This window comes from Gymnodraco acuticeps, unplaced genomic scaffold (assembly GCF_902827175.1).
Source record: "Gymnodraco acuticeps unplaced genomic scaffold, fGymAcu1.1, whole genome shotgun sequence".
In the NCBI taxonomy this organism is placed as follows: Eukaryota; Metazoa; Chordata; class Actinopteri; order Perciformes; family Bathydraconidae; genus Gymnodraco; species Gymnodraco acuticeps.
The window spans coordinates 871,022-884,059 of record NW_022991180.1 but is presented as its reverse complement, the minus strand read 5'-3'; the positions used below and the strand labels follow the sequence as shown (position 1 = coordinate 884,059).

The following is a 13,038-nucleotide window of genomic DNA, read 5'->3' as shown; positions in this document are numbered from 1 at the left end:
CTTTCGCGAATACAAGGAAACCAGGGCATCCCGTACACCTGCTGCCATGGAGCCTCTACTGAAAGCAGTCCGAACCATCGCTGTCTCCACTAGTGAGTGTGAGCGGGCATTCAGCTGCATGAACGATATCCTTACTGCAAAAAGGAATGCTCTCTCTGTCAGCCGACTGTCCAGCCTGGTTTTCATTCAATGTAATGGACCATCACTAGGACAGTTCAATCCGGAACAGTATGTGAGGTCCTGGCTGGCAAAGGGAAGGAGAAGTGCTGATGAAAGAGCCTGTCCAGCTCCAGCCCCTGATACTGATGTCCCCAAGGCCTTCTGGAGCCTTTTCTAACAATGTGAAGTATATTGCAAAGCAGCTCACCCAGTGAGAAGACTTTTGGCATAATGTGCCGATTTGTACAGATCCTGGAGATAGAAGGACTTCAGACCAACCAGGGAGTTATCTGATCAGCTTGGTGTTCAATGTAACTCTTTACCATGGCTCAGACTTTGTTACTTGCAGTTACAGTTTCTCATTTTAGATTGTGCAAATTTTGCATTTGTTTTTACATGTTCTTTGTTCATGCTCTTTATCATTTTTCCGAGTTGGAAAGTTAGATTGCATCATAGTTTACTTTATACATATTTGTATTCTTCAGTGGTGAAGTATATTGCAAAGCAGCTCAGCCATGTGAGAAGACTTTTGGCACTTTTTCGTTTTTCGTTTTCTGAGTTGCAAAGTTAGATTGCATTCAAAATGTACAGAAATACTAGGGCCGGGACTTTAACGCGTTAATTAAGATTAATTAATTACACAAAAATTAACGCGTTAAAAAAATTAACGCATTTTAATCGCACTTATTTTTGCACCGCGGAACGTTTCTCACTGGATGAGTTTCAGGCGTACCGATTATACTGGAGCACCAACTAACGTTCATGACTTCGGACAACAACAAACCACAGTGAACAACAGTGGGAAATGTTGTTTTAAAAAACGGACGGATGGAAGCGTCGATAAGAGCACGGTTGTGTGCAAATTATGCAAAAAGGAATTCGCATATCACCGCAGCACATCAAGCCTCAAGTATCACCTCAATGCAAAACATATAGCAGCTAGCGTGGAAGCTAGCGTGGACGTTAGCCTCTTTTATCGCGTTCACACCAAAAAGAGCCGGTACTAAAATTAGTTCATGAGAACCTTTTTACCCCCACGAAAGTCCCTGCTAGAGAGCAGAGAGCTGCTAGAGAGCAGGGACGTTCGTACGGCTCTCTTGTGAGAAAATAGCTATATTTCTGATTGGCTGGGCGGATTGCAAACCACGCCCCGTAAAACTCCCAAAACGTTTTGTGAATTTTATTATCCTCGCATTAGCATTATTAGCATTAGCCCAGCGCAGAAACGCAGAGAGACTAATTTATGGCAACACAAAATAAAACATGGGAGCGGTGGAGATGAGGAGGTGTCGGCGTTCTGGCGATTTACTCGGAAGGCTTCAGTAGAAGCTGCTGGGACTCCCAGCAGCTTCTACTGAAGCCAGTCCCCAACTCCGGGGACTTTGGGCGGCAGTATACGCCGTGAAGTGGTTTGCGGCCTGCCAGTAAACCCAAAGCAGAAGAAGAAGAAGTGACGTCAGTGGCTTCATTTGCCTAATCCACCTCCAGGTTCAAAGAGTTCTCATGAAATAAATTCTCATGAACCTTTGTGGGAAAAGTACTGCGGTGTGAATGCGCCTAATGGTATATTAAATCCATGTGAAAAAAATTGCTTCTCACTGTTCTCAGGTCAAATATTTATATGTGATTAAAAATGCGATTAATTTCGATTAATTAATTACAAAGCCTCTAATTAATTAGATTAATTTTTTTAATCGAGTCCCGGCCCTAAGAAATACTTAATTTTGTTAAAGCTTTTTATAAAAAATGCTTCTGACCAGAGCTTTGTTTCCTTGTCATTAATGTTGAACACCACCAGAGGGGCTCTCACCTGAAAGGTCTCTGCTTCATGTGTCTTCAGCAGAAGATCTAGACTTTGATTGCTATATTTTCAGTTAATATTGACCTTACTGGGCTTTAGCCATATCCGCTGCCTATCATAAAAAATGTTAAGTACAGTGAACCTTTCTAAAATATACAGTAGTAAAGAGACAAACCCACCAGCATTATAGTAGCCAAATTCTTGTTTGTGGGCTGTATATATAAAATTGACTTGAAAAAGTTGCTGATTTTAGAGTACTGGCACCTTTTTCATTCCAATTCAAGCACTGACTGACACCGGCGTCAAGCAGACGCGGGCGAGTCCTCGGAAATGAGCCATTTGTCATTTCTCTAATTTTCGCGTCCCAGACTCACAGGCAGCGACCCGGGCTGCTTCTCAGGTCGATTAAATGAAATCCTTGCTTCCCTCACTTGCGTCGTTTCCCTGCGTTTAGTCCCTCCCACCAGGGAAGCATGGAGGGACGCAAGGAAACCACGAGAAGCAGGGAAATGAGTTTTAAGAGCAATGGGACGTCCTTTCCTCCGGAGCGTCACGTGAAGCGACGTCCGTTTGTGATGACGCTGCACAGCTGTTCGTCTGGCAGCAGCTCTGTCCCCGTTATTTCCACAAACACCCCCGCCTCTGTTAGTGCACATTTACTGACATAAACATTAGTATCATCTGTTGTAGATCCAAATACATGAAATAAAATAAGAAGTCATTCTCAAAAAAGATAAACGCCATTCTTAAAATGTATAAATGAAAAAAGCGATCATGAAAATGTTTCCAATAAATGAATAAAAAAATGTTTGACCACTTTGTTGTTCAGATATATCACATATTTGTAACTAAATGATACATGAATTGAAACAAAACACAGTATAAACTGAGGAGTGAGTCCCGTGAGGTTCATGTATTTTCTTCACTCCGCTGGGGTATTGCTCTCATGTCAAGAAGCATCAGATCAGTGCATGCACTGCTTCGTCCAATCAGTGAGCGATACACAGTAAGGGGGCGGGGTGAGTATCTGAGGATTTCATCGGAGGATGGTCTGGTGGTTCCTCGGTTATCGCTCCTCCATGATCGCTCCTCGCTCCTCGATCCTCGGTCCTCCGGCAGAAATAAGAGCCATGGGACGGTACTCAAGATGGCGCAGGCAAATCAACTTCCGGTGAGACCGAGGACCGAGGAGCGAGGAAATGAAAATAGTCGACCTGAGAAGCAGCCCCGGAAACGGATGTCGGCGCGCCGTCTCGAAGGAAAACACATTTCTCCAAAGGCTTGTCGAGGATCGATTATCGAGGAGGCTGTCTGGAGGAGCCGTAACCGAGGATACACTGATTTAGAGGAGAGAGGAGTGTCTTTGGAGGAGCTATAACCGAGGGTCCACTAATGCAGAGGAAAGAGGAGTCTCTCTGAAGGAGATATAACCAAGGGTACAAAGATGTAGAGGAGAGAGGAGTCTCTCTGGAGGAGCTATAACCGAGGGTACACTGATGTATTCTCCGGAGACTATTTCAGCCAACAGTGATGTTTAAAAGAGGCGTGACGCATGGCTGGACTTATGTCAACGAAGCACAGCTCTGCAAACTGTTCCCGTTGTGATTATAAGTTATTCAAGATGATCAAATGTGCATCAGACTTTCTGCCCTTTACTGTTTGTTTGTTTACTCACTAATCACATCACCCCTGGATGTGGAGGTTATGCTTTCATTGTAGGGGTGTTGAAAATAATCGTTTCTACGATGCATTGCGATGCGGACGTGGACGATTCGGTATCGATGCAGTGACGGAAGATAATCGATTATAGCGTAGTAGGCCTAACGTTGCTTCCTGATTTTCCGGCCGCGGCTTTACTATAACGTTGTTTTTTTTTTTCTGTCACTTTAATATAAAATCGGTCGGTGACGCAGAGATCAGGGAACAGACGTGACAGCGGCACAGCAACACCAAACACGGAGTAGTCTGCTTTATCCACCAACACAAGAACACCAGTCCAGAACCAACAGACTTGGTATGTCTTAAATGTCCGGTTAGGATGTATTAGAACGAAATCTAAAATGAAAATTGTAAACAAGCAATCTGTATGTAAAAAAAAACCCACCTGTATGTAAATTGTAAATAAGCCATCTGTATGTCAAATATGTCTTATATGTCTTAAATGCCTCTCTGAAGAACCAGCACCTTACCGTGGTAGAGAGGTTTGTGTGCCCTGATGAACCTGGGGGCTGTGTTGTCTGGAACCTTGTGTTCCTGGTAGGGTTTCCCATGGCAAATTGGTCTCAGGCAAGGGGCCAGACTAAGATTGGTTCAAAAGACCTCATGAAAGACGATACAAGAAGTGAGGATACCCGGCCCGGAGGAAGCCCGGGGTCCCCTTCTGGAGCCAGGCCCAGAAGGAGGACTCGTCGGCGAGCGTCTGGTGGCCGGGCTTGCCACGGAGCCCGGCCGGGCCCAGCCCGAAAAGGCAACGTGGGCAACACCTCCGCTTCTCCGTCCCGCGGGCCCACCACCTACGGGAAACAGCGATGGGGTCGGGTGCGCTGCCAGAAGGGTGGCAGTGAAAGCAGAGGGTCTCGACGGACCAGACCCGGGCGACAGAAGCTGGCTTTGGGGACGTGGAACGTCACCTCTCTGGGGGGGAAGGAGCCGGAGCTTGTGCGGGAGGTGGAGCGTTACCAGTTGGATCTGGTTGGGCTCACCTCTACGCACAGCGTCGGCTCTGGAACCTTACTTCTGGATAGGGGTTGGACTCTATTCTTCTCCGGAGTTGCTCAAGGTGTGAGGCGCCGGGCGGGTGTGGGGATACTCACAAGTCCCCGGTTAGGTGCTTCTTTGTTGGAGTTTACCACAGTGGACGAGAGGGTCGCCTCCCTACGCCTGCGGGTTATGGGGGGGAAAACTCTGACTGTTGTGTGTGCTTATGCACCCAACAGCAGTTCAGAGTATACAGCCTTCTTGGAGACCCTGGAAAGAGTCCTGTATGGGGCTCCTGAAGGGGACTCTTTAATCTTGCTGGGAGACTTCAACGCACATGTGGGCAATGATGGAGACACTTGGAGGGGCGTGATTGGGAGGAACGGCCCCCCTGATCTGAACCGGAGTGGTGGTTTGTTACTGGACTTCTGTGCTAGTCATGGATTGGCCATAACAAACACCATGTTCGAACATAAGGATGCTCATAAGTGTACGTGGTACCAGAGCACCCTAGGCAGAAGGTCCATGATCGATTTCGTTATCGTATCATCGGACCTGAGGCCGTATGTTTTGGACACTCGGGTAAAGAGAGGGGCGGAGTTGTCAACTGATCACCATCTGGTGGTGAGTTGGGTCGAGTGGCGGGGGGAAGCCTCTGGATAGACCTGGTAAGCCCAAACGTGTAGTTCGGGGTGAACTGGGAACGTCTGGAGGAGGCCCAAGTTCAGGAGGCCTTCAACTCACACCTCCGGCGGAGCTTTTCGGGCATTCCTGTGGAGGTTGGGGACATTGAACCAGAGTGGTCGGTGTTCAAAGCCTCTATTGCCGAAGCCGCGGCGGGGAGCTGTGGTCTCAAGGTCCTAGGTGCCTCAAGGGGCGGTAACCCTCGAACCTCCTGGTGGACACCGGTGGTCAGGGAAGCCGTCCGACTGAAGAAGGAGGCCTTCAGGGATTTGTTATCCCGGGGGACTCCCGAGGCAGTTGCAAGGTACCGACAGGCCCGAAGGGCAGCAGCCTCATCCGTGGCCGAGGCAAAGCAGCGGGTGTGGGAGAAGTTCGGAGAAGACATGGAGAAGGACTTTCGGGCGGCACCAAAGTTGTTCTGGAAAACTGTCCGACACCTCAGGAGGGGGAAGCAGGGAACCATCCAAGCTGTGTACAGTAAGGATGGGACGTTGTTGACCTCAACTGATGGAGTGTTAGGGCGTTGGAAGGAACACTTTGAGGAACTCCTGAACCCGACAACTCCGCCCTCTATGTTAGAGGCAGAGCTGGAGTATGACGGGGGATCAACACCAATCTCCCGGGGGGAGGTCACTGAGGTCGTCAAACAACTCCACAGTGGCAAAGCCCCGGGGGTGGATGAGATCCGCCCGGAAATGCTGAAGGCTCTGGGTGTTGAGGGACTGTCATGGTTGACACGTCTCATCAACGTTGCGTGGAAGTCGGAAACAGTACCGAAGGAGTGGCAGACCGGGGTGGTGGTTCCCCTATTTAAAAAGGGGGATCAGAGGGTGTGTGCCAATTACAGAGGCATCACACTACTCAGCCTCCCCGGGAAAGTTTACTCTAAGGTACTCGAAAGGAGGGTCAGGCCGATTGTCGAACCTCAGATTGAGGAGGAACAATGCGGATTCCGTCCTGGTCGTGGAACGATGGATCAGCTTTTTACTCTCGCAAGGATCCTGGAGGGGGCCTGGGAGTACGCTTATCCGGTCTACATGTGTTTTGTAGACTTGGAGAAGGCGTATGACCGAGTTCCCAGGGAGTTACTGTGGAGGTGCTGCGGGAGGTATGGGGTGAGGGGGTCTCTACTCAGGGCCATCCAATCTCTGTACTCCCAAAGCGAGAGCTGTGTCCGGGTCCTCGGCAGTAAGTCGGACCCATTTCCGGTGAGGGTTGGCCTCCGCCAGGGCTGCGCTTTGTCACCAATCCTGTTTGTAATATACATGGATCGGATTTCGAGGCGTAGTCATGGGGGAGGGGGTCTGCAGTTCGGTGGACTAAGGATTGCACCACTGCTTTTTGCAGATGATGTGGTTCTAATGGCTTCATCGGTCTGCGACCTTCAGCACTCACTGGATCGGTTCGCAACCGAGTGTGAAGCGGCTGGGATGAGGATCAGCACCTCCAAATCTGAGGCCATGGTTCTCAGCAGGAAACCGATGGACTGTCCACTCCAGGTAGGGAATGAGTCCTTACCCCCAAGTGAAGGAGTTCAAGTATCTCGGGGTCTTGTTCTCGAGTGAGGGAACAATGGAGCGTGAGATGGGCCGGAGAATAGGAGCAGCGGGAGCGGTACTGCAGTCGCTTTACCGCACCGTTGTGACGAAAAGGGAGCTGAGCCAGAAGGCAAAGCTCTCGGTCTTCCGGGCCATTTTCGTTCCTACCCTCACCTATGGTCATGAAGGATGGGTCATGACCGAAAGAACGAGATCGCGGATACAAGCGGCCGAGATGGGTTTTCTCCGCAGGGTGGCTGGTGTCTCCCTTAGGGATAAGGTGAGAAGTTCGGTCATCAGGGAGGGACTCGGAGTTGAGCCGCTCCTCCTTCGCGTCGAAAGGAGCCAGTTGAGGTGGGTTCGGGCACCTAGTTAGGATGCCACCTGGGCGCCTCCCTAGGGAGGTGTTCCAGGCACGTCCAGCTGGGAAGAGACCAAGGGGTAGACCTAGGACCAGGTAAAGGGATTATATCTCTTCGCTGGCCTGGGAGCGCCTTGGGATCCCCCAGTCAGAGCTGGTTGATGTCGCCAGGGAAAAGAAAGTTTGGGGCTCTCTGCTGGAACTGCTACCCCCGCGACCCGACCACGGATAAGCGGGAGAAGATGGATGGATGGATGGATGGATGTCTTAAATGACATGATGAATTGGAAATGGGGGACCCTGATGTAAACAAGACGAAAGTCTTTCTCTGGTCTGCATCCCCTTAACAATTGTATGTTTTGAGCTGTACTGTACCCAATATACAAGCTGTTAATAAACTTTTCAATCAATCAATCAATCAATCAAACAGCAGAAGGACCCGCTCTGAATCACTCCGTGTCGCTGCGGCTCAGAGACACAGGGATTTAGGTTTTTCAAAAATAATCGCGTTACAATCATGTCAGGTTTTTGGTGGATTTAATTAAGTCTTGGATTGCAGAGTATGAATGCCCTCTAGCAATTTTCAGACGATATATACGTGTGTAAAGTTTGTGAAGGCAGGAGGAAAAAAGCTTCCGCGATCACCGTCTCCTCTCCGTTCCTCCAAACCCCGCCCCCTCCCTGAAAATAATGAATGACAGGCTGATAGTGACCCGATAGAAACTTTATTATTCACTTAATCACTGAGATATAATGAAGCTAATTTAATCTCATACATTCATGGGATTTATGTAACAGTAAGACAGAGAATGTAAGTGTGCACCCACATGCAGTATTTTTGTTTGTATATACTATTGTAATACTCCTGTTGTCTGCTGTGTTCAGACTCAAGTCCTGTGTGTGATGCCACATTCAGGACATTCAGTGTCCTTTTTTTAACAGAAGACCGTTGCTAGAAGCTGCAGCTAGACTGCAGAAGCATTATTTTTTTGTTTTTGAGGATGGAACACACACAGATATGAGGCTAGACCTATACAATTCATTTATTTTGGTTTATAAATTAATGTCAAGACATTTATGTTATTGATTTCTGAAGCACTTTCTAAATAATAAAAAGAGAGTTATGTATTTACTGCATGTATGCATTGATGAAAAATAAGCCATGTGCAGTAATATAGAAAATTGAGGATGCAACACATTGGTATGAATCGTGATGCATCGGGATGCATCGGGATATCGAATTGAATCGAATCGTTGACAGGATAATCGTAATCGAATCGAATCGTGAGACCAGTGAAGATGCACAGCCCTATTTCATTGTGAGGCGATGTTTACAGTGAGAACAGCTGGTCAGTGCAGAAAGCAGAACAGTGTGTATAATATATATCGCTCAATAATATATGTAACTGGCCTACATTTCAAACTTTATTTGTAGGCTTTAGGAGATATCTACAAATAAACAGTAGATATTTGTCATGAAACCATATAGTGCTTCACATAATAAAATATACAAGGGCTGTAGCCTGATATTTAGTATATGCTTTAGGAGCTGTGTGTGTGTGTGTTGTTGTGTTGGTGTGTGTGTTGTGTGTGGTGTGTGTGGTGTGTGTGTGTGTGTGTGTGTGTGTGTGGTGTGTGTGTGTGTGTGCAGGCAGACGGGCAGGTGTCAGTAGGTTATCTGACATATAAATGGTCAAAAATGGAATATTCTTTGTTAGCCTACGAGCTCCCCGTTTGAGCGAAGGACTGTATCTTCTCAATGTAGCATGACATTGGATATGCGCTTAACTTAAAATACGCACATATTTGAAAACTGCCGAGTTTTTGGGGGACGGGGCTAATGGAATATATTTACAAATATGTCCGCAATTTCATGAGGAATGTCTGTGCCAAAATTCGTGAAGTTCTGAGAAACTATATGTGACTACCACACAATAGGGGGCGCTAGTGAGCAGTTATTTTGAAAAATTACGTTTTTTTTTTACATTCTCGAAAAGGTCGTGGGCTCTGACGTGTGTCCCAAATTTTGCGTCCGTAGCTCATTTAATGCTATCGCAATTTTTAAAAAATGTATAAGCCACGCCCACATTCTGAATTTGTTGCGACACTTTAAATCTGAGTTCGTAGTCACCCCCGTGACCATGTGTAAAAAAAAATATATATATTAGTTAGGGATGCACGATATCGGTTTTTTGAAACCGATACCGATAACTTCCTGCTTCTCAAGACCGATACCGATACCGATAACCGATAATAATATAATATATATATATATTAAATGTACCTGTAGTTTTTGCACACCTGGTGGTAAAAAAAAGACTAGTAGTGAGCAAATGACATTAGCATTACTACTATGAACAAAACAAAGCCAAGAACAGTTTTGACTCTTCAAAGTGACCATATTTATTTTCCCAAATAAAGTTCTTGCCTTTTTCAAAAGCCTCGTCGATAGGTAAAAGCCCCGGTGCCTTTGCAGCTGGCTTTGGATTCGCCGCTAGTTTAGCAGCGCAGGCGTCTTCGTACGCTTTTAACACACCATCGTAGTGATGGCGATGTTTCAGGTGACTAATCAGGTTGGAAGTATTATAGCTCGTTGCCTTTTTCCCTCCTCGTGGAACTTCTGCATTGCATTTGTTAATACAAATAGCAAGCGAACTATCTAACTCTGAAACTTTGAAATAGTCCCATACTACCGGCGACATGTTTGTTTACTGTCCTGGCTTCACGGCCGCACACCATTTACGACACCAGGCATGAGTTAGGGAGCGCTGGATTTGTGGAAAAACTCCCCTCTTCCTAAACCACTAATACCACAGTACTGGCAAAACGGGAGGAGCCGAGTGAAAAACAAGCGCCCCTCATCCCAATCCACCCACACCGCAGTATTTTTTTCTTTTTTTTACACAAAAAAATAAATTGTATATTATCAGGGCTATTAATACTTTTATCGGGTTTATCGGGATGATGTCATAATTCCTAATATCGGACCGATAATTTTCGGCCGGATAATTATCGTGCACCACTAATATTAGTCCATCCGCTCTTGAGTTATAAATTGGTGGTGTTTTTTGGCGCCCCCTATAGTCCAAAATGAAAATGCTTTGGTGTGCCTATTCCCCAAGACAGACTGAACCTATCTACCAACATCTGTGATGTTTGGATACATTGTTGAGTTATGAGCATTTCTTTCTAAGCCCCGCCTTTTTGCGAGTACGTTTTGATTGACGGCGGCAATATTTATCGTCCTAACATGCTCATTTTCTACGGTAATGTGTCTGACCCCCCACCGATGCTGTATACAAAGTTTGGTGTTGAAAAACTGAAAATGTAAGTGAATATTTAACTGTTTTGAACATTATGCTAATTTTTATTTAAAAATATGTAGGCGGAGCTTAGGGTTCCAAGAGGATTATTTGTAGAGCAGGTCCACCCGGATATGTGTGCAACATTTCAGGTCATTTGAAGTTACGGTGCGACTTTGTACATTTATTCCGAAATGGGCTTTTCATAGGTGGCGCTAGTGAGCAGGTTGGAATATTTAACCCATTGACTCCAGAATATTGTATTTTTCAGCAGTCCCGGCATCAGTGCAAAATTATACAACTTTTGAAGCGTCCTAAAGGCCTCAAAAACAGGAAACGCCAGCAGAAAAATAATAATTCCACCAATAACAATAGGTTCCTCGCACTTCGTGCTAGGACGCCGTTGGGTCCTAGCGCTCCGTGCTCGGGCCCTAATTATGGACGATGGTCCAAATAGTTAAAATATATGGTAAAATGAATATGATTGGGAAAATACCCCGCTAAACCGCTATTGAGAACCTTCATTTTGTAAACCTTGATTATTTGTGAACTTGATATGCTTTGTGTTTTGTTTAAATGAAAGAGTCACAGCTACCACAGCACATGTTAAAATACAAGACGGTATGATAGCTCCATATTCAAGTTTTATTTCAATAGCCACTTTGTGTGTCATTCTTCTTGGACATCTGTATGGACATTAAATGGGTATTTGCCATAAAGCATTAAGACTTGGTCCTCCTTATAATCCATCATGGTGCTTTTCCTCACTTTGTCTTGCAGGATTTGAAGCATGAACATCCAACTTTACAGCATAATGCTTTGCTAAAACCTGTAGCAAGAGGTTTCCATTGCATCAGAATCCATGTTTCTCAGATCCAAACTCATGAGCCCTGCTGGTTGTTTTCTCCCAGCAGTTCCTCCAGCGTCTCCTGGTTGGAGAACTCCTGCAGCGAGGAGTTCATCTCGTCCAGCAGGTCCTCCCCCAGCAGGAAGCTCTTCATGTCGTGCACCGTCAGCCCGATACGGTGGTCCGTTATACGGTCCTGGGGGAAGTGGTACGTTCGAATCTTCTCTGATCTGCCTTTCGTGCCAATCTGGAGGGTAGAAAGAAGAAATTGGAAAGAAAGAAAATTGATCATATAAGGCAGCGGTTCCCAACCTGTGGGCCTCCAAATAATGTGCAAAACATTATGATTTGTGTGGAAACAATTCATTATTAAGATTTGTTTTAATTTGAACCTCTTTTCCTTTCTCTTTCTCGATCATCCTTAGCAACGGTCATTACTTGACAGCGTCCTGTACTACCGGATTAACAACGTGTCACATGTTCTGAATTGACCAATCAGAACTTTATTTAGCCTCCGTATTGTTTATGGTTGAATATGGGCCGAACATTTTTTAGATTCTTAAGTGGGTCCTGAGTTGAAAAAGGTTGGGAACCGCTGCTCTAAGGGTTGGTTTCAAATATATAAAACATTAACAGGCTCCCTTGCTGCTTTTTTAAAATGTATTTTACCTCTTTTTAGCAAACCATAATACATTAACTTAATCAGTTTTTACAAAGTAAAACATCACTTAAAACCTATATTTTATATTCTACTTAAATGATCACTTGCACATCATACTGTATTGTTCTGTATTGTCGCTGTGTCCCACCTGTACTTTCCGCTGGTTGTAGCGTTTGCTCGTCTCCTCCTCTAACTTCATGCTGTACAGTTTTGCTCTCAGAGCCTTCATGGCTTTCTCCTTGTTCTTTATCTGGGAGCGCTCCTGCTGGCACTCTGCAACGACGCCTGATGAACACACACAAGCATTAAAGCACTATTCTTAGGTTGGAATCTCAGTAAGGGGTCCTCATTTCATTCAGTGAGAGACAGACCCACACAGACACACAGCAATACAACTCTACTTAAACTAACTTTAATTGTTAAGTTATGTGACATAGAGCCTCATGCTGTGAGTCTTATTGGAACCTTACTTATAAAGTTTGTCTGGGTTTTTTATGTAAATGTAGGAAACTTCCTGTATGCGTTTCCTTTGTCCATACATACTAAACATTACATTACATGTCACATGTTAGACGCTTTCATCCAAAGCGACTTACATACTCAATACAGTGGGCAATCCCCACAGGAACAATGTGGGGTGAAGGGTCTCAGGGACACAACGACATGCTGATCCGAACACCAACGCACAACCCACTGCACCGCACACACCAACTGTTGTTTAAAACAGTACATACAATACATTAACATTAAAATGTTAATGTATGGGAATGTCATTGGAGAAAAGGGAAGTTGAATTTCTTGTGTTAGCGCTTTAAGACATTTAAAATCCTTATTACAAATGTTTTTATCTTGGCTCTCTGATGTGTTAAACTACTTTATCCAGTCCAGTTGTTGGTGTTAGGTTGGAATAAATAATTGAAATAAATGAAAATTATCTCCAGCGTTATTGCATGTAAATGTAGATGATAGAAAAATTGTAAAATAAAAA

At 45.4% G+C, this 13,038-nt stretch overlaps 1 protein-coding gene across 1 annotated transcript in view; it reads right to left on the bottom strand.

Annotated features, from left to right (window-relative positions):
- Positions 1 to 11,177: 11,177 nt before the first annotated feature.
- mtrf1l (mitochondrial translational release factor 1-like) overlaps positions 11,178 to 13,038 on the bottom strand; it is a 6,801-nt gene continuing 4,940 nt past the window's right edge. The window contains exons 7-8 of the mRNA XM_034237682.1: positions 12,199 to 12,335; positions 11,178 to 11,636 (exon numbers count right to left, since the gene is read on the bottom strand). Of these exons, the coding sequence (XP_034093573.1) occupies positions 11,424 to 11,636; positions 12,199 to 12,335 (350 nt within the window). The 3' untranslated portion in view covers positions 11,178 to 11,423. The remainder of the gene's footprint in view (positions 11,637 to 12,198; positions 12,336 to 13,038) is intronic.